The following is a 25,937-nucleotide window of genomic DNA, read 5'->3' as shown; positions in this document are numbered from 1 at the left end:
AGAGAAAGAGAAAGAGAGAGGGAGAGGGAAAAGGGAAGGAGAGAGCGTGAGAGGTATTTGACGACGACAAGAGAGGAGAGGGTGTCGAGGGAAAGGGGGGAGAAGGAGAGGGACAGGGGCAGGGAGAGGATGCCGAGTCCAGCGGTAGGCGTCACGGGGGTTGGAGGGAGGAAGTATCCTGATGTGGTTTGGTCGAGGGAGTAAGGGATATTTTTGGGGGGCGGGGTACAAGGGGTTGGTTGGGTTGATTTTGGGAAGGGCATGTTGAGGTTTTTTTTATGATGATTATGATGATGAGGAATGGGACGGGATTTTTGTTCCGTTTTGTTTATGTGTATATTGATGATTTTTGATGATGATGGTGGTGGTGGTGGTACTTCTCTCTCCTCTTTGGGTTGGCCGGCCATGTTTGGACTTGGGATGGGATGGGATACAGAGGGCATTGGGAAGGAGGGTTCTTGTTGGGATTTTACGACTTAACTATGTGAATATTATGACGCTTCTCTTCACCAACCCCGATTGTTCTCCGTTCCACTTTTCCCTGTTGGTGCGCTCCGTTTCAAAGAGAGAGAAAGCGATGAAATAGTATTAACTCGTTGTGGAGCGGGATAGCCGCCGAAGCTGGAGGATTGCCCGCATTACGCAACTGGTGACGGATTTCTGAAAGGTACCGGCCGACTCTGTAGAGGTGCCTACCTATACATGGCGAGATTGTGAGAGGGAGAAGAAGGGTTCTCTCTGGGCCTCACAGACTGAAGTCGGCTTGCGGGGGCCGGGCCGGCTTTGTGTCCGTCCGCCTGTCCGTCCATCTCGGGGGTTTTTGGAATTCCAAGCACCTATTAACGGCCTGGTCCTGAGGCACGTATATATGGTGTGTATGTACTGTACAGGACATGATCACTCCAGCAGCGACTGCTAGTCAACGGTGTTAGCCTGTGTTAGAAGTTGGTTGCTATGTCTCGTCCAACCTCCCAGTTTCGAAGAGATAGGCATGTCCATCCTGTCATAGGTAAGTATGAAGTGGTATGAGATCAAGTAGAGAGAGGAGGGGGGGGGGCGGGCGGCTCCTTTGAGGAATCCCTGTTTCAGAGGCAGTTATCATCATCATGACCAACAACAGTCCTGGACAGCATGGCATGGGGTAAGCAATTAGAGACGAAGGAAGCCCAAGTCGCTCACCCACTTCCGGGTTAAAGTAAGTACATATGTTTGGCATGTACAGACATCACTAACCTACCTATACAGGCCGCATGAAACGGCCGCTCCTCCCGTTGTTGCGGGGGAATGAAGGCGTTGTGGCTTCGGATTGGTAGATGGCGCGCATATTGTCTAGGCCCCGTCTGGTCGGGTCTGTTAGTAGGGTGTCTTCTCTCTTCCTTATACAAGTAATGGATTGAAGGTAGTGATGGAGATAGATGGGGAGGTGGGGGTCAGGATCCTCTGAGGTGGCGGTGAGAACTAGATGTGCCGTCCATCTTCGGCCGGGGCTGGGCCAAAACAACCGACCTCGGGACTACCTACCTACCTGCGGCGGGCTTACTCCGTAACGGACGGGAGAAGGGCCTCCGCTGCCGACGCCGCCACCGCCGCTAAAACCCGACCGGGACAGGTCTTCGCCGGCCGGTGCCGGGGGTTTTGTTGGGGGTTGGCCGGGAGGTTGGATACAGTTTCAGCCCGATAACATGAACATTCGAGGACACGGAGCTACCGGTATATGCTAGCTAGATCCTATCTTACTACCATTCTTTTTCTTCATTAACAAACAAAATAATTTTTTTTTATCTCTTTCTTGCCTCTTTTTTCCCTCCACCCTCCCCTCGGAACGCCGCTGCGCAAGCAACCCGGCCGCATGGATCAAGGCCCGGCGGGCGGCCGGGTTTAGCGGCCGGGTTGATGTTTGCTGCAATCCAGTAGAACGGGTTGGATGGTTCTGTCGGTCGGTCGGTAGGGAAGGGCCGCGGAAGGAAAGAAAAACAAAACAATTCACTCATTTGGTCATACCGCCGTTTAATCAGTTTGTTTATCCTACTGTTTGTGTGTCTGCAGAGGTAGTTTTCTCCGGTGGTGCTCCGTATATCCGTACATCAAGTAGGTCGGTGGTTGGGATAGCAGTGCTCCGGCGACCAAGCAGGCCTGTTGAGGCGGGCGGCTGACGGACGGACGGACGGACAAATACCAACCCCCCGTAAATGTTATCTCAGTGCGTTGCCTAAGTATACCGGGTGGTTGTATGTCTTGCGGCCGGCGGGGGATTGTCCGGGCCAGACCTCATGAGCAATTTCGCTGACAATTCAAAGAAACCCGCGAGGATAGTAAGCTGCAGGCGACCGGCAGGGTGATCCTGGGGGAATACAGGCTCCACGTAGGCAGCGCAGTGCATACCTGACCTACAGACAACATACGGAGCACTCCTCCGGCATGTCAGTTCTTGTATGTGCAGACCAACTGACGTAGTTGGTTCTCATTTATAGCTGTGGCGCAAAGATGGATTATATTCCCATTCCCGAAGGATTCTACTATTTACGCCAACAAGCATTCTTTTTAGGGAAATGATGGACATGATGTGCATAGAACCATGCACCCACATAGTCAGCCCATGGCGATGGGAACAGGCGCGGGAGGGCGGGAGGCGTCTGCATGCAATCGTCCGGCACAGCCCGACGATTGAGAAAAAGAGGAAACATGAGGGAAGGAAACAAAAAAGCGATGCTGACACAGTACGTCTGACGGGTATGAGAGGAAAAAGAGAGAGAGAGGGCACTGTTTCGTTCCCCCTCCCTCCTTCTTCCGTTTCCACACACGCCTCACCGCCGCCGAACCCGTCATGGTCCAATGTTCGGCAAGCCGGTGTTGAGGAGGGCAGGCCGCGGCGAAGGCGGCCGCCTGGGTCACCGGGGGAAAAACGGCGCCGTGAGATGGTGATTGGACGGACCGGCGGGGTAGGCGCCCATGTACGCCGCCCCGGCCGACCGCCTTGTCCGGCCCGCCGCCGAGATGGAGAGATGTATCGACGGATGCCTAGGCCTTTGAGTGGGAGATGATGGAAGTGGCGGGCCCGGGAGAACAGGCCACCTACCTACCTGACTACCTGACCTATTTGTAACCAGGTACTTACTGGGCCGTTATGACATGGCCGTCGTTGATCCGTTCGTCATCCCGCCAAGCGGGTTACCGGACGGAGGCCAGTGCATGGTCAGCCAGTCGTTCGGGTCGGTTGAGGGATTCGATGGATCCGAGAGAGGGGATGGGGCTAGAGGCTGCTCGCGTGGACGGTGTAGGTGTGTTTTGTTGGCGGGTTGGTTGGCTGTTGTAGATTAAGGTTGTTTGGGCCTGCATTTGCGCGGGCTGGCCTGACCTAAGTAAACTGACGTCGGCAGTCGGTCGACTGGTTGCGAGAGCTGGATGACTGATGAGCCCGAGGTGTGCAACCTGAGGTCAACCTGAGGTCAACCTTAGGTGGAGGTCAGGTCAGTAAGTCAGCGGAAGATGGAGGCGACCAAGAGTGGAGTCCCCGCCATTGATGACATCCTTCCAAAGCGGTCGCCTCGAAACCATGTGATTCGCAGTGAGCGTGTTGCGAGGCGGAAGATTGCAACGCTCATCAGCATCAGCAGCACCAGCACCAGCTAAGCGATCGGGTTTTCCGGGCTGGCGGGCGGCGCGGTGGAGACTTTTTGCATGGACATGAGATCTGTCTCCAGCTTCTCCTGCCCGATTCCGTCATTCTTCAACGCTACCGTGCACCGTCCCTTCAGCAGACCACACAGAGATTTTTAGCCATGCTGTCGTGGCTTCAAGTCCGTCCAGTGTTTTCGGTGTCGGGTGGCCCCTGAAAGAAAGACCGAGGAAGACTGGAGAGTCAGGCACAAATGCACTTTGCCCCAGCTGAGGGATAGCGGAGGGTTGGAGAAGGGAAGATCCCTTTTTCTTTGTCAGGAGAAACTTGAAGGGCTTCGTGGAGCGCTTGGCTGAGAGATAGAGAGGGGGAGCCCGAGGTCAGTGGAGGTTCCGTCGGCCAGCAATCCCTGAAGTGACTTCCACGTTTGCTGGCATCGGATCGGCCTTCAGGTCCGTCCCTCACTTTCCCTTTGACTTCCATGTTGGTCTCAAAGAAGGAGAAGCCGAGGACTTCCAGGGTTTTCTTTGAGAACTCTGCTCGTGAGGTTCATCCGACTTTCCTGTCTGTCCGTTTCTTCAACATCCGATGTCATCGGTTCCTGACGTTCCCTCACTTACCTCCCGGTCAGCATCATTTTTCCATCGCCTTCACTCCTCTTCCTCGGAGGTGCTGTGTTAAAGGTTCAGGTCGCTTTCGCAATCCCGCCCATTTCCATTCCGACCCACCTCGCTGGGCCTGCAGCAGCCAAAAGAGTCGCCCGCCGTGGCCCGACAGCTGACCCCCGCGACCTGAACCAAGCACTGAAGGGACGCTGCATTGCACCGCATCACCCCTAGCCAGCTAGCCCGGACGGAGCCCACGCCCCCGTGACGGAAGCCTCTTCGTCACTTTCCCAGAATCCATAAGACTCCCCCGGGATCCGCCGGGTCCGTAGACCCCAAACCGTCATCTCTTCCCTCTTCCTGCCCTGCACCATCCGTGCTGCCTACTACTCCCTCAGGTCACCACCTAGCTACCTACTTTACGCCTCATTTCTTTCCTTCACAGCCTACCTGGCCTCTTTCTCCTTGCCCGACACAAACCGTACGATACTTAATCAGCACAACCGTCACGCCCGCCGCCCTACTCCTCCGATCTGCGGTCTTCCAGCCTTGACCAACTCACTCAGCCGAACCACACCGCCCATCGTACTTCCTGCTGCCCAGCACCGAGCGCCACCTCACTTACGTTATTCCACTCAGCACTCTGACGTGTTCAAATACACGCGTTAATAAACACTCGGCTGGCCGCTCTTGCGCGAACCCTCGAATCTGAACTCGGTAGCCCGTTACCACTTCCGTTTCTGCATTCCGTAACAGGGACGTCGCCAAAATGAAGGGCCGTCCGGTTGAAGAGCTCATCTACGAGTACATGTTCCCGAAGCCCCGGCAGTCGGATCCCCAGAACTTCCACGCCCTGCTCCAGCGCTACCTCATCCTCGAAGTCCGCCAAGAGACGCACTCCTTCTATGGCCATCTCGACACTCCCGAGGCCAAGTACCCGGGCCTTGACTACACCCACCCCATCCACCGCATTCGCCTGAGCCGCTGGCCCTGGCACCGCCGCCTCTTCCGCGCCTTCGACGCCCTGCGTCTGACTCCTGCCGAAATCAACAATCTGACCAAGTGGGAGGGCACCAAGTGGGCCAAGGAGCGCTTCGAGCGCGACCAGGGCATCCGCATCCGCGACACCACCGCCGACGGCTTCCCCAACTACGCCGACCCGAACGATCCGTATTCCGCCCAAGCCCTGGAACGCCAAGCCATGCAACGTGCCGCGTCACAGGAGACCGAGGAGCCAGCAGACGAGAACGAAGAGGACGATGAAGAAGAGGAGGAAGATGAGGAAGAGCAAGACTCGGACAATGACATCCAAAGTTCCCGCGCCATTCTCGAGAACCGTCTCCGCCAACGCATCACCACCACCCAGCAACAACAACAACAACAACAACAACAACAACAACCACAGCCCATGTTCATGATGCCCCTCGACGAAGAATGGGAGAACTGGCTCAAATACGCCATCGAATCCGGCGAGCTTCCCCACGTCGCCGACCAGATCGCCCGGCTACCCGGCGCGCCAGCGGCACACGGCCCGATGCTGACGGCGGACGACATTTTCCCTGCGCGCATGATGGCGGCCGCGCGAGCGGGAAGGTGGGACGAGATCCCCGAGTTTTTGCGCGATCTCATGCGTCGCGCCCTCGGATCGACCTCGAATCCGGCGGCGGCACCTGCGCCGGCGCCTCCGAGAGCCCAACTGAGGTACTCGGATTGGATGAGGGGGATGTCGAGGCAGGGGAGTGCGCAGTAGAGATAGTGGGAAAGGGGGGTTGAAGAGCGGGGAGGAGGGGGTTGGACCGCACATCCATCCACACACACGCCCATAGACTATGTTCATGATACCTCCTTACCTACCTACTTGACGCCTAATTTGGGTCCAACCCCCTCCCTCTTACTTGTGGTGGGTGTGTGCTAGAAAGAGAGGATAAGCCGGTGGAATGCGCTTACACTTACGGTTTAAAACTACACTACACATAAGGCTTTTATTACCCATCAAACTTTGTTTTCGGTTTTTGTCTTCTTCTTCGGCTTCTTTTGCTGCTCTTGTTCCAAAGACTTGGCTTGTCGCTGATTACTTACGCACGCTTTGTCCGTTGGCTGGTTGTTGTTGTTGGTTGTTGCTGGTTGTGCTTGCTCACCATTTATGTTTTGTGCTTTGCGTTTTTAAGAGTTTAGGAGGCGGGGCTGGAACGGAGGATGGAGAAGGGATACTTACCTAGGCATGGATTCGGATGGTAGGGGGATTGGGAGGGATTTTTTTTTTCTCTTTGAGTTTTTGCGTTTGTCGTTGTTTTTGGGGGTTCCTGGGTTACTATGGGTCCGGTGTGCTACATGAGTGGTGGTAGTGGTGGTGGTTGAGGTGGTTGAATGAGTGAGGAATGGTTGTGGCGAGCTGATGGGGAGGGGGGAGGAGAGAGGGAGAGACGGAGTATAGAGGAGACGCCCGGGGAAAGGGGAAGATGGTAGTTAGTAGTAGATGAGGTAGAGGTGGTTTTATACCTAGCTAGGTAGCTGGAATTGCTCGAGTGCCTGACTTAGTGGTTTTCTTTTGATCAACCTGATACCTTGATTGGGAGTGAGTAAGCAATCTTCCATGAGCACAAGGCAACATACACGGGTCTGGACGGGTCGGGATGGTGTTGGTGGTGGTGGTGGCTCACATCCTGTGGAAAATACCTACCTGAGGTGTCGGCCTTCTATGTCATTGTCCCCGAGTTTGTTATTTGCAATCCCACCAGTGTGTGGACGCTAGTCTTTTTTTTCGTCGTGCCATGAGTGAAACCAGAACGGACCAAACAAACAACGAAAATGTCTATAAGCCGTTGGTTGTTGCCGCAACACAACCGAGTAGTGGTAAGTAAGTAAGGTACGCAATAGTACACCATGCCCGTCCGTCCGTCCGCTTTTGCTTCGCAGACCCAGGGCATGTCTCTCTTTTTGGTATTCCGCATTCCTCTTTCATCTTTTTCCCCCAATCCCCTCTTCCCATCCCTCCTTCCTCTAGATCTCTATCGCCTCAGCGGTGGTGCTGGTGGTGGTGGTGGTGGTCGATGCCGGTGGTGGTTGTCGAGTTGCATGTCGTTCCTCCCTATCCATCCATCCATCCCGTCCAATTTCCTGGAACCTGCCGGAGCTATGGCCGTGCCCTGGTCTAGGTACCAGATTGCGCATCTCCCCCCTCCACCGCCAGGAACTTTCTTTCCCCCTTGTGCTCGCTGAGTCAATCCCCAATTACATCATAATGTGGGCGCAGGTTTTATTTTTGCTTCACAAAGTTCTCGATCAGAGCCTCGAGATCGAAGTTGGGTGATGTCAAATCCGTGACGACTGTGTTGGGTGGGAAAAATATTAGTGTCACATGTTTTCCCCACCATTCTCCCCTTTGGATATGATCTGAAAGAAAGAGAACTCACCCTCCTGTGTGGCGGACGTGCTCACGGCGGGCTGCTTCGTCTTGGCGTAGGCCTGCTTGGCCTGGTTTATTAACTTCTGCTTGTGCTCGTACTCGCGCTGGGCCTCGGCGGCCTTTTGCGCGGCTGTCAGGCTGCGCTGGTGGTAGAAACCGTAGAGGACGCCCAGGCCGAGGGCGGAGTACCGGAGGACCTTTGTGTTTGTTAGCTGGGTGCGTGGGATGGTTTTGGAGGTTGGTTTGCTCGTCTGCCCGCCCTGGGTTCCCTTTTTTATGCCTGGCCCCCCGTCCATCGCTCTGGTGTCTGCCCCTCCTTTATGTTGGGAGCAAAACTTCCAGACTTTTGGACTCGCTGGCTCCGGCTTGGAAGTCCCCAAAAGCGGCGCGACAGAACCCAGGAACAGGCGGCGATCGCATCGTGGGTTGTTGGCGCGGGACTTACGTTGGCTCCGGTCTTTGTCGGCGCTGACGACATGACGAGTGGTTTATATGTCTATGGAGGGGGAGTTGTCGACGGGGGGGTTCGGTGGAAAGTGGACTCGCCGGGTGCCGGGACGGTCAATTGATTGAGTCAATTGGTCCCAAGGGAGGCTCGTCGTTGTCGTCGAGGGGTGGGATCGGGTCAGGTCCGGGTCGGGCGTCGATGGATCGAGGTGGTCCAGAGTGTGCGTGTAAGGTTGGAGATGCAAGATTTGGGAGCTCGGAAATTCTCGCGGTTGGCACCTGCAGACCCACTGGGCTTCAGTCCCCGTCAGTCAGTTGCACAAGCTCCCGTCCTCCCGGCTCTCGATGCCCAGGGTGGAAGGGAGGGCTGCCAAGCGCCAGTCAGGTGACGGAGAATGGAGGAAATGTGGGACACCTAGGGTGTGTAAGGTAGTGTACGTACCTACCGGCGACCCCTGTCTGCAGTTGGAGCACTTCAACCACAGCGCGACGCGCATCAAGAAGGCGGGAACAGCAATAAGTTGGAGAGAAGCTACCTCCGAGTTCAGGTACCTGAGGTACTGTACATCAGTCAACATACCACGAACCCAGAATTCAAACCGACACCCGTCCACGTGGGCTTTGGGGTTTGCTGTTCTGCAGTTCAACGATACACATTCTGTCCGGCCATTCACTCCGCCTCCACCAGACACCATCCCGCATCCCATCAACTGCAGGGCCGCCCGCCGCCTGATGGGCTGAACATCCAACAAAATGCAGAGCCGTCGCGATGAGATCCTCGCAAAAAAGGCGAGGCTGGCAGAGCTGAAGCAGAAGAGGCTGGAGTCCCAAAAGAACCGGCCCTCCATCACCACCGATGTCGGTTCACCTGTCTCTCTCCTCCTTGTTGCGCCAACCCCTTGCTGATGCGCCCCCTCCTAGATCCTGTCGCCGACGCCAACTCGGGTCGACACCCGACGAGAAATAGATTCCCTCATCGAGAGCCTGGTCCGCGAGAGCCGGTCCGTGTCCGGCGCCAACACCCCAGCCCGCCTCGGAAGCCGCCCGAATAGTGTTCTGAGCGCCGGCGAGCTGAGCAACGACAATGCCTCCGAGATTGCCGGGCCCTCGGCCGCTTCTTCCCAGCAGCCCCAGGTCCTGTCCACCATAGCCTCCAAGACCGTCTACGAGTGTCCGCCCTCGCCGGTGAAGGAGGTTTACTCGTACAGCAAAGGCGTGCAAACAACAGACGAATGGCCTCTCCCGTCCGTGTCCGATTCGGAAGATGAGGAAACACCCATCTCGTCTCCGAGCAAGCGGCTCAGCAGGAGAGAGCGTGAGCGTGAAGAGGAGCTGCGCGAAAAGATACGCAAGGAAATCGAGGAGGAACTCCAGGCGGCCAAGGAGTTGGTGACGGACGGAGTGCTGAAGCCGGCCACGGCAAACTTCCCCGCCCGGACTCTCACGGAGGATGAGCTGCGCGCCGTCACGCAGTCGGAAGAGTTTATGGACTTCATTGACAGGTCGACAAAAGTCATCGAGAAGGCGCTCGACCAGGAATACGACATCCTCACCGACTACACCCTCCAGCTCCGGGATGCCGACGACGACGACGACGACCAGACCGGCAACACGGGTGGCCGAGGCCGGAGGAAGGTCAAGGAAGTGGTCCAGTTCTTCGACGACAGGTGGTCCAAGAAGCGCATGATCAGCTCCATCGACTACTCGCCCAAGTTCCCCGAGCTGCTCCTCGCCTCGTACACAAAGAACCCCAGCGCGCCCCACGAGCCCGACGGCATCGTGCAAGTCTGGAACATGCACCTGCGCGACCGGCCCGAGTTCGTCTTCCACGCGCAATCCGACATCCTCACGGCCAAATTCTCCCCCTTCCACCCGAACCTCATCATCGGCGGCGCCTACAGCGGCCAGGTGCTCCTCTGGGACACGCGGGCGCGCTCCGTCCCTGTGCAAAAAACCCCACTCACCGGCTCCGGCCACACCCATCCCGTCTACTGCATCGACATGGTCGGCACGCAAAACGCAAACAATATAATCTCGTGCTCCACCGACGGCGTGGTGTGCAGCTGGGCCGTCGACATGCTCGCGCAGCCGCAGGAGGCCATGACCCTCCTAGCCCCGCTGCCGGCAAAGTACGAAGACCTCTCGCCAACGTGCATGGCCTTCCCGCAGGCGGACCCCACCTTCTTCCTCGTCGGCACCGAGGAGGGCACCATCTACCCCTGCCACCGGTACGACCGCGCCGGCGCCAAAGCCGGCGTCGACACGCGCGTCTCGTACCGCGGCCACGCCGCCCCCGTCATGTCGGTCAGCTTCCACCCGGCGCGCGGGCCCGTCGATCTCGGCGACCTGGTCCTCTCGAGCAGCCTCGACTGGAGCGTCAAGCTCTGGAAAGTCCGCGCGCCGGCGGCTACCTCGGCGGTCCCTGGCGCCGGGCCGAGCTCCGCCGCGGCTGGCGGTGTCGCCGCCTCCTCCACCACCGCCGCAGCTGCCGCGGCCGCCGCCGCTACCACCGTCGTCGGGTCGACGTCCAGCAGCGGCGGCGGTTCCATGCTGACCGCCGACAACTCCATCGCCCCGCTCCTCGATATCGTGCGCGAAGACGTGGTCTACGACGCGGCCTGGTCGCCGGTCAAGCCGGGCGTGTTTGCGCTCGTGGACGGCGCCGGGTGGCTGGAGCTGTGGGACATCACGGTCGAGACGGAGGAGCCGGTGGCGCGCATCTCGCCCAGCCCGAGGAAGGATGGGAGGACGATGCTGAGCAAGAGCCTGAACAAGGTGGCGTGGGAGCAGAGCGAGGGGAAGAGGTTGGCGGTGGGCGGGATTGATGGGCAGGTTACGGTGTTTGAGGTGGGGAGTCAGTTGGGTGGGAAGGATGAGTTGAAGAATGAGGAGTGGGCGGGGGTGAAGAAGTTGGTGAATCGGTTGGTTGGGGGGTGGAGGGGGTGGTGGCGTAAGGGGTGTTTTAGGGGTTGGGTTGGGATGGGATTTGGGGTTTTATGTTGGGTTAGATGGCTGTTTGGAGAGCATTGTTAATTTCCAGGTTTTGTCTTTGGCAAGACAGAGAGGCATGAAGTGAATGGAGTTGGATGTTGTTGGTTCTCGGGGGTTGTCGAGAAAGATAATTGACCCTAACCCTTGCCTTGCATGCGGCTCCAAGATATAAAACCCTGTCAACCCTCTCGGTTCTGGGCAAATTTCTCTCCCAAACACGTTGTCAAACTTGAGGTGTTGAACCTCTCTTGCTTGGGTCGCTGTTCCCCCAACAACTCCAACAACACCAATTGTGATTGTGTGCCTGTTGTAAGTATTCTTCTCTTTTTTTGTCCACTCTACCCAACAGTTTTGGATTTCTCTTGGGCACAAAAAACACAAGACAGCCATGTGATGAACGATTCAAAGAATTCTGCAATGCTCAATCGTCTCTCTCTTTTTTCCTTGAGAAAAGGGAGGGGCGGGATGTGGAAAATATCACACTTTGTCTGATGGCTAGCCGGTCCATTTTTGGATTCTTTTTTCTTGGAATCTTGTTTTGTGTTGAGATCTTGGGCTGGACAGAGAGAGACAGAGGAGCTGACACGTGGAAGACCTGCAGGTGTTGTACTGCTTTTGTGCAAGAAGGAGGTTTGACGGCCTGAGCTGAGCTGAGTCGAGCTGAGCCCTGAGTTGGCTTGGGGGGTGTGAGAAGGAGTTTCTTTCCTGGGGAGTGGTTGTTGGAGAGGGTTGAGCTGGGTTGAGTTTGCTCAGCCTACCGAAGGTAGGTACCTCCTTGGTGAGGGGAAGAGAGGGAGGTTCCAGCTGTCAGTTGTTAAGGCTGTATTGATATGCTTGTCTGTCTGTGTACCTACGGTAGATTGGGTTTGTTCACTTAGCAACCTTGGGATGTCCGTTGTTTGTCATCCAGAATGTTCAATGGGACCGTTTGCTTGGTTGTTTTTCTTTGACCACCAGGTAATCTTGTGCTTTGATTAACACAGTCATGTGCCCAGTTAGTCACTGCACTTACAAGTGTCCACCATTCAACCCCAGGTACAACTCCAGTTTGTGGTTGATCGCATTCATGGGGGAGGCTGGACAATGTTTTCGATTCTGCTGGACAGATTGATGACTGGGTTGAGGTTTGTGGTTTTGGAACCAAGTGGAAGAGATGTAAACCACGTTGGACATACTGTGAACTCAATATAGGCTGGGTTGGAAATACCCAGTATTTCTTCAACACTTTTAACATTAATCCTATAAACTCTCCGAAGTACCATCCCCCATGTGTTCTCTTGGTGCGGCTCATCGGGCTGATACCTGATACTCCGTATTTCTGTAATTACCTGAAATGTGCATGGGGTGGCGGAACAGGCCGAATGCCAAGCGCCAGGAACCAACGTCAAACCATGTCAACTGGGGAATCTGGGGAAAACCAAAAACTTTTGATGTCCATCATTTTGCCATCATTACTCTCACCTCGCTGGTTGAGGTTGAAGTTGAACTTCACCCACCCACCTCTCTCCCCCTAAGCTGCGCAATTGTGCATGCTTGTTTACATTCTCTGATAAGATTGTGAAGACACGAGAGTTTAGGATTGTTTTGTGTGCAATCCATTCTCCCTCGCCGTCGTCGATGCCCTCACTGCCGTCGTCCCAACTCATTGAACAAACCCCCTATTGTTTACTCGGCACCCACCTGCAATTGTCCCCCATTGTGCAAAGCTTTGACCACGCAACCTAATTATTCAGGTTCCTTCTGTCCTATTCAACATGTTGCTAGACAATAGCACCGACGGCGGTGCCTGCACTGCGGGCACCCCGCGTCGTTCCAGTCCCAAACTTCAAAAACGCCCTGCCCTTTCGCAGTCTTCTCTTTTTCAACTTTTACTGGAACAACGACGTCGAGCACTGCGATCCTCAGCTTCACCAGAAGCCGACCCCAAAATTCTCGCGAGCCGCCTCGACAAAACCGTCGGCAAAACCCTCAGCAACACACACCTCTGGCGCCTTCTTGTCTCCTCGCGGAGGTCTCAAACCACCGACCCTTCTTTCTCTTCCGCTTCTCTCCTTCCCCGCCTCCTCAGCAAGCAGCAATCACCGGCCCAGCAGGCCAAGCTGCGCAAGCGTCAGCGCAATCTTGAGCGCGCGCTCGCCCTGTTTTTCCTGCGCCGACACCTGTGGAGGAAATCTCGCCGGCCCTTTTTCGCGAACATGGATTGGATCGCGAACCTTCGGCGCATCCAGGCCGACGAGTCGTCTTCGGACGAGGAGTCGGGCCTCCTCCTGACCGCCCTGTGCGCCGGCCGCTCCCCCTCCGACTTGCGCCGCTCGCCCTCGTCGACGGCGTCCAGCGAGCAGCCGCAGGTCGTCGTTTCTGGCGCTGTGGCTGCGCCTGAGGCTGTCAAGAGGAAGCGCGCAGAGTCGGAGGGTGCGGAGGGTGCGCAGGCGCAGGCGCAGGAGGGGATGGAGGAGCCGGAGGTTCCGCGACCCGCGAAAAGGGCCAAGACGAGCGCGTCCCCGGAGCCGGCGAAGGAGGCCAAGGAGTCGTCGCCCGGTGCTGCCGCCGTCCCCGCCGTCGACCCCGCTCCCGCCCCCGCGCCGGTACCCCCGACAGAGGGGCCCAAGGACAAGGCCCTGGAAAAGGGCAAGAACAAGAACACGGCCGATGAAAAGGCCACAACCAAGAACAAGCCGGCGCCGGAGAAGAGTGCTCGGCCCGCCTCCCCCAGCACCAGCACCAGCACCAGCCGCCCCCTCCCCGCCAAGCCCCAGCAGCAGCAACAGAAGCAGCAGCAACAAAAGCAGAAGCTCCCGCCCTCGCTCCGGAACAAGAACCCGGAGCAGATGCAGTACCACGAGCGGGTGGTCTACGACATGCTGACCGACCCGCTCGGATTCGACGACTGCGTCTACCCCAGCAGCAAGCCGCCGTCGAAGCACACGGCTCGCGACTTCTCCCGCTGGCGCAAGCGCGGGCAGGTCTGGCCGCCGCCGCCGTTGGAGATGACCGGCGCGATTGGCCCTGCTGTTGAAGACGCTGCATCCAAGAACGGCAAGGGCAGCAAGGAGCACAAGGAGGGCAAGAAAAAGGAGATGAGCCTCGCCAAGGAGGCGCAGCTGCGCGCTCACCAGAAGAAGATTGAGGAGAAGCTTGAGAAGGGGAAGGGAAAGCTTCTCATGGTTGAGCAGCAACACCAGCAGCAAAAGCGGGAAGGCGACAAGAAGAGCTTGATGAGCAACGGCAAGGCTTCGACCGGCGAGAAGAAGGCGGCTATTACGAATGGGACAAGTCAGACCAACGACGAGAGTGCCAAGCGCCCCGAAAAGAGGAAGTGGCTGACCAACGCCCCGGGTCAGACCGCCGACAAGAAGATCTTTGTGAACGGCAATGCGTCGTTGAAGAGTCCCTCGACCGGATCAAGCCAGACCAACGGGGTCACCAGCAAGCACCGCCCGGAGAAGAAGCGGCTTGGCAACGGCCGAGAGTAAGGGCATTCAGGGCGTTGTATTGAGGGGCAAGGCCAAGAAGTAAGGGGAGTGCTTTGGGCAGAAGGGATAGAGAGGGGTAGGGGACTTGCATGTATAACGGCGTACAAGTGGACTGGACTGGGCGGGTGGCTGGGGGTTATGTATAGGGAGAAAGAGAGGGGAATGGGTGGGTGATGATTTCGACCAGTTGATGATGGCTTTGACTTGTTGGCTCGGGTATCACACAGATGGATAGATGTGTGATTGGAGTCGTGACAAGTCGGTAGATGATGATGATACCTTACAGACACGTTCTTCACGGTATATCTGGCGGGCGGGTGGGATAGATGAATATTAATGGATCGGATTTGGGGCGGACAGGTTGCATGAGAAATGGAAAAGTGTCGGCCACTTGTTTTCTTGTGATTTTTGGACGGGTACTCGTAAGTTTACTGTGGGCTTGTGACTATGATGGATGTCTAGCCCAGACTCCTCCAAGCTCCCAATATCCGTACGTAGCCGGGGTTGTCGTTCACCACCCTGGGTCCTTACATAGAAGTATTTGACGATAGCAACGGTGGGATGAAGGGATGGCCGTTCAAGCACATGGTTAGATCCTTGCTCTTGTCCCCCCACAAATCTTAGTATAACCGTGGCACGGCGGGAGGGAGGGACTGACTCAGATTTTTATTTAGTTGACATCCATAATGTTCTGGTATCAATCTTGGGCTCAAGCTGAGAAATTGGCCATACACACATGTTACAAATCTGATCCAGAAAGTAGTTAATCACTTGAACCGAGACGTGATTTCTCGGTTTACTCTGCATGACGTAATCGAGGCTGGTCGAGGAAGTAATCATTCTGGGGTTCGGGTTATGTGTGGAGCATGGGCACGAGGCTAGCGAGGGAAGGAAAAGGTCTGGCTGTTGCCGCGACAGGGCCCCTGACGTGCTCGAAATCTGGGGTAACATCTCCACCCGTACAAGGCAGGAACCTCGGCTCGCGGCATCGGCATCGGGACGGGGGCCCCAGCTTCCCAGGTTGCGGAGGGGGGTCGTTGGCCGGGGAGAGGAACTGCGACGGGCCGGGGACCGAATCGAAACAACCGAGTCTTTGTATGTATAAATATTTCTACCTTCTTTTACAATTGACTTGACTTGACATTGACTCTCATCAATCATCATCCATCACCACCATCTCAATTCTAACTTCACCTGCAAAAAGAAAACAAAATGTCTGGCCCCGGCGTCGGCTTCGAGTATCCCGTCAAGGAGGTGTCCTGGACCAAACGGGATGTCCTCCTCTTTGCCAACTCGATTGGCGCCACATCCAAGGAGCTGCACTTCCTCTATGTACGTTTTCTTCTTTTTCGTCTTCTACTCTGATGAACGAAACTTGCTCACATAACCCCCAGGAACTGCACCCCAACTTCGCCGTCTTCCCCACCTACCCCATCATCCTGACCTTCAAGGGCACCAACCAAGAAGTCACCGACTTCTACGCCGAGCAAAAGTCCGTGCCCATCAAGGGCGTGCCTGAGTTCGACCCGACGCGCGTCGTCGACGGCCAGCGCCTGCTGCAGGTCTTCAAGCCGCTGCCCGTGACGTCGGCGGGGCGCAAGTTTGAGGTGCGCACCAAGGTGCTCGGCGTCTACGACAAGGGCCGCCCGGGCAGCGTCGTCGACACGCAGACGGACCTGGTGGACGCGGCCACGGGCGAGGTCTACACGCGCGTCATTTCGTCGTCGTTTTACGTCGCCCAGGGCAACTGGGGCGGGCCCAAGGGCCCCGCCACCCCCAGCTACCCGCCGCCGCGCGACCGCAAGCCCGATGCGGTTTGGGAGGCGCAGACCAGCGCCGAGACGGCCCTGCTGTACCGGCTCAATGGCGACTACAACCCGCTGCACGCGGACCCGGAGCCGGGCAAGAAGATGGGTTTCGGTGGTGTGATTATCCACGGTCTGTGGAGCTGGAACTGGGCGGCGCACGGCCTGCTGGAGAAGTTGGGCGGCAGCAAGCCCGAGAACTTGAAGGAGTACCAGGCGCGGTTTGCCAGCCCCGTCCGGCCGGGGGATAAGCTGGTGGCGTCGGCGTGGAGGACCGGGGTGAAGCAGGGTGATTTTGAGGAGGTGAGGTTTGAGGTCAAGAACGGCGACAAGGTGTGCCTGAGCAACGGGCGGGCGTTGATCAGGATTGAGGCGGGGGAGAAGGGGAAGCTTTGAGATGATGGAGAGGATTGATGATGTAATGTAAATTTTGGTTAGGGTTGTATTTGACATACCAGTTTGTGTCTTATTTCTTGTTTACCCTTTTTTATATGTGTGGTTGTGATGGTGATGATAACGGTGAGTATGTGTTGTTGATGTTGGAAGTGACTTGATGTCAGAACTCAGTTGATGCAGCCTCCACTTCCTCGCAGTAACTCAAACTCTCAAGTCTTGGTGCCTGAAATAGGCCGCCAAACAGTCTCCTCAAACCGGATTTTACACAAACCAACTCATCACTTTTCAACTAACTTTGTTTTCTGTTTGTTAATTTGAACCAAAATGTCATCAGAAGCCCGCATCGGCGAGCGGCGCTCCTACGACGGCGCCCTCTGCACCGTCCGCTACATCGGCGAGGTGGCCGGCACCACCGGTTCCTGGCTCGGCGTCGAATGGGACGACCCCTCGCGCGGCAAACACGACGGCCAACACAAGGGCGTCCGCTACTTCACATGTATGTCTCTACTAGTTACTCATCATAAAAACATACAGACATGTACTGACCAAACCATCCAGGCAAATCCCGCTCCCCCACCGCCGCCTCCTTCGTGCGGCCCACCCGCGTCCCGGACCCCTCCCAATCCTTTCTCGCCGCGCTGCAGCACAAGTACGCCGGCGACCCGGACGAGGACAAGAAGAAGCAGCCGCCCGTGCGGCTGGTCTTCTCCGGCAAAGTCGCCGAGGAGGTCGGCTTCGACAAGGTCCGCCAGAAGCAGGCGCGGTTGGACGAGCTGCAGTATGTCATGCTCGACGGCCTGCGCATCGATCGTCCCGGCGGCGAAGAAGAGGGACAACGGATCGGGGAGGTCTGTCCGAGGATTAAGGAGCTGGATTTAAGCAGGAATTTGTTTGAGAGGTTTGGGACGGTCGGGGAGATTTGTAGGGAGTTGAGGGGGTTGAGGAGTTTGAGGGTGAAGTAGGTTCTCTCTCCTTTTTTTTTCTTGGATTTGTTTGTCTGTGATGTATGTGGTGCTGACCAGGTTGATAGCGGCAACCGGTTTCAGGACGTCCTGAACGACGAGTCGTTCAAGTTTATCCAGGGCTCTTTCGACGGCGTCACGGACCTCGCTCTCGAAGACACCCTCCTCTCCTGGCCCGAGCTGGTCCACATCGCCTCCCACTTCCCTTCACTTACCGCACTGCATGCCGGTTCCAACCAGCTCTCCTCTCTCACCCCGACCCCTTCGGCACCGTTCTTCTCTACCCTCGTCTCCCTGCATCTCGAATTCAACGACTTCGCCTCCCTCTCCGCCCTCTCCCCGCTGTCCTCCCTCCCGGCGCTGAAGAATCTGTTCCTCAAAGGCAACCGCATCTTTGCCATCTCCGATTCCGAACCGGCGGTCGCCCCAACGACGGCCTTCAGCCCGTCCCTGCACCACCTCGATCTGTCCTACAACCAGATCTCCCGCTGGTCCTTCGTCGACGCGCTCCCCGCCGCTTTTCCGGGCCTGACCTCGCTCAGGATCACGCATAACCCGCTTTATTCGGATCCAGACATTGACGAATCCACCCGGACAGACCCAACACCAGCCACCATCACCTCCGACGGTCAAAAACGAGGAGGAGGAGGCGTCTCCAAATCCGACGAAGCCTTCATGCTGACCATCGCCCGCCTGCCCTCGCTGCGGGTGCTCAACTTCAGCACCATCTCGGCCGCCGACCGCGCCGACGCGGAAATGTTTTACCTGTCCCGCATCGCGAGACAGCTGGCTGCCACCCCTGCCGACGACCCGGACGCGGAGCAGGCCGTTCTGGCGCGCCATCCGAGGTGGAAGGAGCTGTGCGACGCGTACGGCGAGCCGGTGATTGTCAGGAAAAAGGGGGAGGTGGACCCGGGGTTTTTGGAGGCAAGGTTGGTGAGTGTGGAGTTTTACTTGGTGGGATCTGGGGATGATGATAATAATGGGGAGAGGGGAGGGGAGAGGAAAGTGGTGCATCTGCAAGTGCCGCGGTCGTTTGACATTTACGCCGTCAAGGGGTTGGTGGGGAGGGCCTTTGGGCTGGATCCGTTGGGGATCAAGTTGGTGTGGGAGACGGGGGAGTGGGATCCCGTGGGAGGGTGGGATGAGGCGGAGGGGGAGAGCGATGATGAGGAGGATTTGGAGGCGGAGTGGGAGCGGAGAGCCGACCTGGGAGACGGAACTGCTGCTTTGGATGGGAAGGAAGAAATAGAGAGGAAGGGAGGCAGGTGGGTGAAGAGGGAGGTGGAGCTGAGAGATGGCCCGAGACAGTTTGGGTATTGTGTGGATGGGGCGGAGGCGAGGATTAGAGTTGAGAGGAGGTAGTTGGGTGGTGGTCATGTCTGTTTTTGGTTTGTAGGTTTGAGGTTTGGTTGTTTGCAAGAGAGAGAGTGGATGGTTGGCAAATAATATGGTGGATTGTCATGGGAAGCTGCATACAGATCGAATGCGAGAGACGGTTCGAATGATGTCAGGTATGTAGCTTGCCAAAGAGCGCTTTTTCTCATATATAACCTTTTCCCCTCTGATACCTCATTCCTGATCTCCGTTCCCTTTCAGGCAGAGTACGTACGTGAACCCTTTCTCTTTCCCACTCCCATTTCTTCCAACCACAAACTTGGTTGTCTCAACATCACCACTACTTCCAAGCCTCACTCAGTCAGTCCCCTCTACTACTACTCCTACTATTAGGTACAGTACATACCATGGCTCCAAAACCCTGCTTCTTCCTGCTCCGCCCCAAACCCAACCACGCCACTCGACCGACTACCGAGCCCCCCGCAACCATCGTGCCCCTCATCGCCGTCGACGAGCTGCCCGACTGGCTCGAAATTGTTGGCGCGCCGCGCGAGCTGGCTGTCGAGCAGACGGCGGGGATGGCGGGCGTTGGTGTGTTTCGAAGGGAAGAGGAGGAGGGGCGGTACGCTGTGAGGGTGAATCGGGATGTTTTAACTGGTGGTGGTCGGGTGTCGTCCGGAAGGAGGGCTCATCAGGGGGACAAACAAGTGGTGTGTGTCAAGCAGCAGAAGAATAAGAAGAGTAAAGAGGAGGAGGAGGAGGAGACGGTGGTGGCGTATTGTCGGGTTTGGTGTCGACGCGGGGTTTGTAAATGGGGAGAGGAGTGTCGGTTTGCTCGTATGTTGTCTATCCCTCTTTCTTTCTTCTCGATTTGGGGGAGGGAGGAGGTTGGAGTTGTTGGTGAACTAATTACATACTAACCACCCCTTGATGTGGTTTGTCAGATGAGATGCCCACGACGGTCGAAGGGCTGACGAGCGTCGGGCTGCGAGAACCACCTGCCTGTGAGTGGTCATGGATGCCGTCTGAGTGCTTTCGACGTGTTGACTGACAGACCGGGCTTTAGGGTGGGTATCGATCGTTTCCAAGAACCAGTCTAATGGGAGCACATCAACATCATCATCATCACCGTCCCGTGTCATCAACAACAGACCCAGCCAGAACGACGACAACACCACCGACCAACCTCAACATAACAGCCAACCGCCCGACAACCCAACCCCCGCCGCGACGGCGTCAGCAGCGGCAGCGACAGCAGCGGCGGACGGAGCACCCCCAACACGAGAGACCCGGCCTAATAGCGATGACGGCAACAGCAAGGAGCCCAACAACGGAACACCCAACGCTCCCAATCCCAATCCCAACCCCGTGACAACTCCACCACCATCACCGCGACCGCTACCCACGCCACCAAAAACAACAACAACAAGAAGCACTCTCCAAGAACCCAGGCCCGCCTTGCAGCTGCTAGACAGCATGTGCCGCCTCCCCACCCCATCTCTGTCCTCGTCTTCTTCTTCTTCTTCTTCTTCTTCTTCTTCCTCGAACTCCCGACCGGGTGAGTTGGCGCATTCACTGCGGGAGATGGGGTCTCATGCCCAGGCTATCAAAAGCTCTTCGGCAGCTGGAGGAGCGAAGACATCTGCTTCTGCTTCATCTTCTTCTCTTGCTTCTGTTGTTGCCGCTGTGGCTGCTGCCTCCGCCGGCGGTGACACGGGAAAGGCGGGTAGGAAGGACAGAGCGACAAACAACAAGAATGGCAGCAGCAGTGTCGGTGGCGGTGGTGGTGGTGGTCAACAACAACAACAACGAAAGTTTGTCAAGAAAAAGCAAATCCGCGACGCGGTGCAGTTACTGAGGGATATGGGCTTTGTTGTCGGGTCGCCAGGGGTTGATGGTGGTGGTTCCAACCAGAGCCGCCGTTCCGCCATATCTTCTGCCGGTAGTGGTGGTGGTGGTGGTGGTGGTGGTGGTGGTGGTGGTGTTAGAAAAAACTCACATGGCCAACGGCGACCTGTCCAAGTGAATGGAAATGATAATACTAGGGCAAGTGTAGGCGTGGATGGGAAGAATGGTGTGATGTCGATGGAAGAGAGGATGCGGAGGATGGAACTGCAAGTGGAGATGAAGGAGAGAGTGAGGCGGGCTGCTTCTGCTTCTGCCGCCACTGCTTCTGCCGGTTCTGCTTTTGCCACCGCTGCTGGTGTTGCTCCTACTGATGGTGCTGCTTCATTCCCTACTCCCGCCTCTGCTGCCGGGGCCGAAGACGAAGCCGGACAGCAGCAGGTGTTGGGACGCGGACGGGGGGATTATTCTGTTACCGTTGGAAACGGCAACGATGGCTGTGGTCCTCTTCGTTCTCCAACAACCTCTTCCCCGGCCGGTCATCATGCACTGTCTGCTTCTCACGCCGCCCCTGTTGTTCAACCCGCCCCTGCCGGCTTGGCTACTCGCGCTGCTGCTGTTTCTGATATCGATGACAAAACGGCGGCGCGGTGCAGCCGGATGAACGGCCTGCATCATCATCATCATGGTCATCATCGTGTTCTTCATCGCCATCAACAGCAACAACACGGCGCGGGAATTCCCCTGCATACCACCACCCTATATCTGGTCGCTGAGGGGTTGGATAGGGAGGGAGGAGGAAGAACGTATGCCAATGGGGAGGATGAAACGGCTGTCGGCGTGCCGGAGAGAGTTGAGAAGTTGGTTGATGTTTGATACTTACTCCGTATGGTTTCTTGATGACGGAGGGTTAGTTAGGTCGGGGTTGGGAAGAGGATGACTACCACTACTTATCGCGCAAAGAATCCTGGAAGGGTTCAGGAGTCTTTTAGCAGAGGAAGAATAGACAGTGTGTTAGTCAACATCAATATTGACCTATCTAGTCTAACAGACAGACATTCAAACTCCCACTTATCATTGTCCTTAATCGTCGGTCATCATCCCCATCCCCGTGTCCAGTAGCAACACAATATAACCCTATCCAGCCCAAATCGAATTCTTACTACTTCTACTCGCCCCCAGATCATAGTACAAACCATCAACCCCTCTCTACCCCATCCAGTGTCTCCTGGTAGTTACTCCACCTCACTCGTGTATACTCATCAGAACATTTCGCAAAACAATCACGGTGGCAGCCGTGATAAAGGAGGCCAAAACAGTCAGCCAGGCGCCGTTTGGACAAGGTAAAGGGTCGATAGGTACCACCTTAGGTACCTACTACAGAAGAGAACACCGACAAGACAAAAATCCAATCAGCGGCTGTACTCCCATCGTAAGAAGACACGAAAAGGGGTATGTGTATGTGTAAGGTCAGGTAGTACGTATGGGTATGGGTGGGGGGAATATTATCTCTTTCTCTTCTTGTCTTTCATAACCACAACACCAACACCGACACCAACAAAAACAAAAAATATAAGAAACTAAGTAAAAAAAGGGGGTGCTGTTTTCATCGAAGCAAAAAGACATCAACTCATATGCTCATCTTCGTGTCGTCGGGTCTCGTATCTCCTCCAATCATCATTGACTTGAACAAACCCCCATCACCCTGGAGAAGACCGATCCGATCCGACTGGCTCTTCCACGCTCTCCCCCTATTCGTACTACACATTCCATCCATTTCATATCCACAAAACCAAGCCAGGCCAAGTCCGTCGGCGATCTTACGCTTCAGAGGCTAGCCGAAAACACCAACCCCTCTCACGCACACACGCCGAAGAAAACCCTGCCCAACCCGGGGAGGACCGTACCCGCCGCCGCCGCCGCCGACCACGTCCGATAAACAGTGGCCGTGATGGTGGTGATGGCTTAGTACTCGCCCTCGCCCTCACCCTCGTCGAGGCCATCGGCGGCGACCTCCTCGTAATCCTTCTCGAGGGCGGCCAGATCCTCGCGGGCCTCGGAGAACTCGCCTTCCTCCATACCCTCGCCGACGTACCAGTGGACGAAGGCGCGCTTGCTGTACATGAGGTCGAACTTGTGGTCGAGGCGGGACCAGGCCTCGGCGATGGCCGTGGTGTTGGACAGCATCGAGACGGAGCGGTCGACGGCCGCGAGACCGCCGTCCTCGGGCGGCGCGGGCACGGCCACGGGCTTCTGGTAGTTGATGCCGATCTTGAAACCAGTCGGGCACCACTCGACCAGGTTGAACGAAGCCTTGGCCTTGAGCTGGGCAACGGCGGCGCTGCAGTCGCGGTGCACCACGTCGCCGCGGTACAGCAGAGCGACGGCCATGTACTTGCCCTTGCGGGGATCGCAGACGACCATCTGGTTGTTGGGCTCGAAGCCTGTGGGAGAGTTAGCGGGCGAGAAAACAACAGGACAGCTGGATGTGACTGACATTGGAAGGTGAGGTCCGAGACCTTGAAGCTCTCGTGAGCAGACTTGGCAGCCGAGATAACAGGGGCGTAGCTGATGAGCGGGTAGTGGATACGAGGATACGGGACCAGGTTGGTCTGGAACTCGTTGAGATCGACGTTCAGGGCACCATCGAAGCGGAGAGACGAGGTGATGGAGGAGACGACCTGGGCGATCAAGCGGTTGAGGTGCTCGTAGCTCGGCCGGGGGATATCCAAGTTCCGGCGGCAGATGTCATAAACGGCCTCGTTGTCGACCAGGAAAGTGCAGTCCGAGTTCTCAATGGTGCTGTGCGTCGACAGGACGGCGTTGTAGGGCTCAACGACGGCCGAGGACAGGCGCGGAGCGGGGTACACGGTGAACTCGAGCTTGCACTTCTTGCCGTAGTCGGTCGCGAGGCGCTCGAGGAGCAGAGCACCAAAACCGGAGCCAGTACCGCCACCGAAGGAGTGGAAGACGAGGAAGCCCTGGAGGGAGTGGCAGTTGTCTATCAAGAAGGGTTAGCGCTCCGGGCCTGGTGTCACAATCGACGAGGGGATGGGGCCTGAAGAGGCAGAACTTACCGGCGACGCGGCGGATGCGGTCGATGACATTGTCGATCATCTCCTTGCCGATGGTGTAGTGGCCACGGGCATAGTTGTTGGCGGCATCCTCCTTGCCGCTGATCAAGAGCTCGGGGTGGAAGAGCTGGCGGTAGGTACCCGTCCGGATCTCATCGATGGGCGAAGGGTCGAGGTCGACGAAGATGGAGCGGGGGACGTATTTGCCATTGCTCGTCTCGGTGAAGAAGGTCTCAAAGGAGCCGCCCTCGGCGAGGTCCTTAGCGTTGGGGTCGGGACGACCATCGGGGCCGAGGCCGTGCTCGAGGAGGTAGCTTGATATCAACGTTAGCCGGTGACGCTGAGGATGTGAAGCCGAAGGGCGGTGAGAACTCACAGCTCCCAGGCGCTGTTACCCAACTGGGCACCAGCCTGGCCGAGATGGACGTGAAGAACCTGTGGTGGAGGACGGTGTCAGTGCCGTGCCTCGAGACTCGACTTGGTGTATCGCGACACACAGCTCATGCATGTGATGCGTATCGAGGGAGGTTGGACAGGGTGTGCTCGCGGATGAGCGTGGCCTGAGGTCCACGGAGGCCAGACATCGCCGTCTCAGGTCGTGCACCCGAATCATCACGGCACTCATCACCATCGACATTGGGCCCGCGACAGACAAACACCACAGGGCCGTCAACATGTACCTAGATAGGGCCGGTGATGGGGGGGTACTGAGGTCGGGCGCCGTCCTCGGACGCGATGCCGCGGTGGAAACCCATATCCCATGTCCTCTCGGAGTCGCGGGGAGGCGACGGGGGTGCATCCTAGCTGATGGAGGAAGAGGAGCAGCAGTGTATTCTTACCTCGCCACGCATCTTGACGGATTACTTGTGAGTACGAGATGGGTAGATGGCAGTAATTAGGAGTTGGAGAAGAGAAGGCGGAACAGCAAAGCGCACAGCGCGATCAGGCGGCGAGCAGGTTAGTAAACGGAAGAGGGAGGAAAGTCGGCGTCGTGTGAAATTGCGGAGAGGAGAGCTTGGGACGAGAATAATTTGTGGGTCCTGGGTGGAGCTTGTGAGGGGCAGTTGGACCCGTGTCGCTCGTTTCGCGGGGTTCTCACCGCCTGGTTTGCTCAACCAAATCGTCCAAATCACCCAAAACCATGCAAGCCACCATCACCACTATCGACTCAGTATCGTGTCAGTTTGGCTGCGCCGAAGAAATGCAAGTAAAATCCTCAACGATATCTAAGCAAGAGAAAAATGGAGGCGGAAAAATAGAGAGAAGTTGTGTATAATTTTTTTTGACTCAAATCATTCTCGTTTCCTCAAGTTTGTTTGTTTACCCCCGTCTCCTTTGTTGACACTTGCCGTGCAACGGGTCGGGTTGCATCCCGCGCTTCTGGGTGTCTTGGGCTATCACCTCATATCCAAAGTCAAAGAATTTTTTTTGTTGTCACGCCCAAGAGAGACCACAAGCTGTACATACATGCGTACACCAAAAACAGATAAGAGCTGCAGGGTCCTCGGGAACCTATGCAGGTCCAAGTCACGGGATTGAAAGCGTGCCTTGCATGAGGTATCGATCGTCGGATGTTGAAGTTTCTACACAGTATGCTTGACACAGTCGAAGTCCTGTGTTCTCTCTGTGTTCTGGAAACCGTTGGCGAACTCGGAGATCACGAGATAATCTGTAGGTACCTATGGGGGTTGATGTTCAACCAGTACATCCAAGACAACATCGACGGATCCAACATTATAGAGCACGTAGGTGACGGACGACTTAGAGCAGTTCCGATGTCAATAGATTCAGGCTTGACAAAACGAGTCTTGGAGAATTTTAGATGATTATGTAAAGAGAAATAAATATTCGAAATTCCCGACTGTGTGGCATCACCGAGACCTTATGGAACAACTTATGTATGACCACCAACAATCATACCTCTGAGTCCCAGAGCCTCATGCTCTTCTTCTCTATTAACAAGGTCTGCCCAGAGTTAT

General features: G+C 56.4%; 12 protein-coding genes across 12 annotated transcripts in view; 10 read left to right on the top strand and 2 right to left on the bottom strand.

Annotated features, from left to right (window-relative positions):
- The window catches only part of VTJ04DRAFT_1658 (uncharacterized protein), a gene marked incomplete at both ends in the record, with an annotated part of 2,774 nt that extends 2,570 nt beyond the window's left edge, over nucleotides 1-204 (top strand). The window contains one exon of the mRNA XM_069359369.1: nucleotides 15-204. Coding sequence (XP_069224266.1) covers nucleotides 15-204 — 190 coding nt within the window. The remainder of the gene's footprint in view (nucleotides 1-14) is intronic.
- Nucleotides 205-4,204: 4,000 nt separating this feature from the next.
- Nucleotides 4,205-4,890, top strand: VTJ04DRAFT_1657 (uncharacterized protein; the record flags this gene model as incomplete). Its single annotated transcript, XM_069359368.1, has 2 exons — nucleotides 4,205-4,242; nucleotides 4,554-4,890. 2 exons carry the CDS (start codon nucleotides 4,205-4,207, stop codon nucleotides 4,888-4,890), a joined length of 375 nt encoding a protein of 124 aa, XP_069224265.1.
- Nucleotides 4,891-4,990: 100 nt separating this feature from the next.
- VTJ04DRAFT_1656 (uncharacterized protein) lies at nucleotides 4,991-5,971 on the top strand (the record flags this gene model as incomplete). The annotated part of the gene is made up of 1 exon (XM_069359367.1): nucleotides 4,991-5,971. The coding sequence occupies one exon, from the start codon at nucleotides 4,991-4,993 to the stop codon at nucleotides 5,969-5,971; it is 981 nt and encodes a 326-aa protein (XP_069224264.1).
- Nucleotides 5,972-6,158: 187 nt separating this feature from the next.
- VTJ04DRAFT_1655 (uncharacterized protein) lies at nucleotides 6,159-6,440 on the top strand (the record flags this gene model as incomplete). Its single annotated transcript, XM_069359366.1, has 1 exon — nucleotides 6,159-6,440. One exon carries the CDS (start codon nucleotides 6,159-6,161, stop codon nucleotides 6,438-6,440), a length of 282 nt encoding a protein of 93 aa, XP_069224263.1.
- Nucleotides 6,441-7,104: 664 nt separating this feature from the next.
- VTJ04DRAFT_1654 (uncharacterized protein) lies at nucleotides 7,105-7,440 on the top strand (the record flags this gene model as incomplete). The annotated part of the gene is made up of 1 exon (XM_069359365.1): nucleotides 7,105-7,440. The coding sequence occupies one exon, from the start codon at nucleotides 7,105-7,107 to the stop codon at nucleotides 7,438-7,440; it is 336 nt and encodes a 111-aa protein (XP_069224262.1).
- A 37-nt stretch (nucleotides 7,441-7,477) lies between these two features.
- VTJ04DRAFT_1653 (uncharacterized protein) lies at nucleotides 7,478-8,105 on the bottom strand (the record flags this gene model as incomplete). The annotated part of the gene is made up of 3 exons (XM_069359364.1): nucleotides 7,478-7,548; nucleotides 7,635-7,824; nucleotides 8,073-8,105. 3 exons carry the CDS (start codon nucleotides 8,103-8,105, stop codon nucleotides 7,478-7,480), a joined length of 294 nt encoding a protein of 97 aa, XP_069224261.1.
- A 722-nt stretch (nucleotides 8,106-8,827) lies between these two features.
- Nucleotides 8,828-11,145, top strand: VTJ04DRAFT_1652 (uncharacterized protein; the record flags this gene model as incomplete). Its single annotated transcript, XM_069359363.1, has 3 exons — nucleotides 8,828-8,932; nucleotides 8,996-10,995; nucleotides 11,136-11,145. The coding sequence occupies 3 exons, from the start codon at nucleotides 8,828-8,830 to the stop codon at nucleotides 11,143-11,145; spliced, it is 2,115 nt and encodes a 704-aa protein (XP_069224260.1).
- Nucleotides 11,146-12,819: 1,674 nt separating this feature from the next.
- Nucleotides 12,820-14,538, top strand: VTJ04DRAFT_1651 (uncharacterized protein; the record flags this gene model as incomplete). The annotated part of the gene is made up of 1 exon (XM_069359362.1): nucleotides 12,820-14,538. The coding sequence occupies one exon, from the start codon at nucleotides 12,820-12,822 to the stop codon at nucleotides 14,536-14,538; it is 1,719 nt and encodes a 572-aa protein (XP_069224259.1).
- Nucleotides 14,539-15,750: 1,212 nt separating this feature from the next.
- VTJ04DRAFT_1650 (uncharacterized protein) lies at nucleotides 15,751-16,739 on the top strand (the record flags this gene model as incomplete). The annotated part of the gene is made up of 2 exons (XM_069359361.1): nucleotides 15,751-15,870; nucleotides 15,933-16,739. 2 exons carry the CDS (start codon nucleotides 15,751-15,753, stop codon nucleotides 16,737-16,739), a joined length of 927 nt encoding a protein of 308 aa, XP_069224258.1.
- Nucleotides 16,740-17,063: 324 nt separating this feature from the next.
- Nucleotides 17,064-19,066, top strand: VTJ04DRAFT_1649 (uncharacterized protein; the record flags this gene model as incomplete). Its single annotated transcript, XM_069359359.1, has 3 exons — nucleotides 17,064-17,235; nucleotides 17,298-17,697; nucleotides 17,770-19,066. The coding sequence occupies 3 exons, from the start codon at nucleotides 17,064-17,066 to the stop codon at nucleotides 19,064-19,066; spliced, it is 1,869 nt and encodes a 622-aa protein (XP_069224257.1).
- A 380-nt stretch (nucleotides 19,067-19,446) lies between these two features.
- On the top strand, nucleotides 19,447-21,760 carry VTJ04DRAFT_1648 (uncharacterized protein; the record flags this gene model as incomplete). The annotated part of the gene is made up of 3 exons (XM_069359358.1): nucleotides 19,447-19,876; nucleotides 19,984-20,043; nucleotides 20,106-21,760. The coding sequence occupies 3 exons, from the start codon at nucleotides 19,447-19,449 to the stop codon at nucleotides 21,758-21,760; spliced, it is 2,145 nt and encodes a 714-aa protein (XP_069224256.1).
- A 1,089-nt stretch (nucleotides 21,761-22,849) lies between these two features.
- Nucleotides 22,850-24,809, bottom strand: VTJ04DRAFT_1647 (uncharacterized protein; the record flags this gene model as incomplete). The annotated part of the gene is made up of 5 exons (XM_069359357.1): nucleotides 22,850-23,328; nucleotides 23,382-23,885; nucleotides 23,962-24,272; nucleotides 24,335-24,393; nucleotides 24,798-24,809. The coding sequence occupies 5 exons, from the start codon at nucleotides 24,807-24,809 to the stop codon at nucleotides 22,850-22,852; spliced, it is 1,365 nt and encodes a 454-aa protein (XP_069224255.1).
- Nucleotides 24,810-25,937: the final 1,128 nt, after the last annotated feature.

Source organism: Mycothermus thermophilus, assembly GCF_041956435.1.
Source record: "Mycothermus thermophilus strain CBS 625.91 unplaced genomic scaffold VTJ04scaffold_1, whole genome shotgun sequence".
NCBI lineage: Eukaryota > Fungi > Ascomycota > Sordariomycetes > Sordariales > Chaetomiaceae > Mycothermus > Mycothermus thermophilus.
Note: the sequence above shows the minus strand (reverse complement) of the source record. Positions and strands in the feature narration are given on the sequence as shown.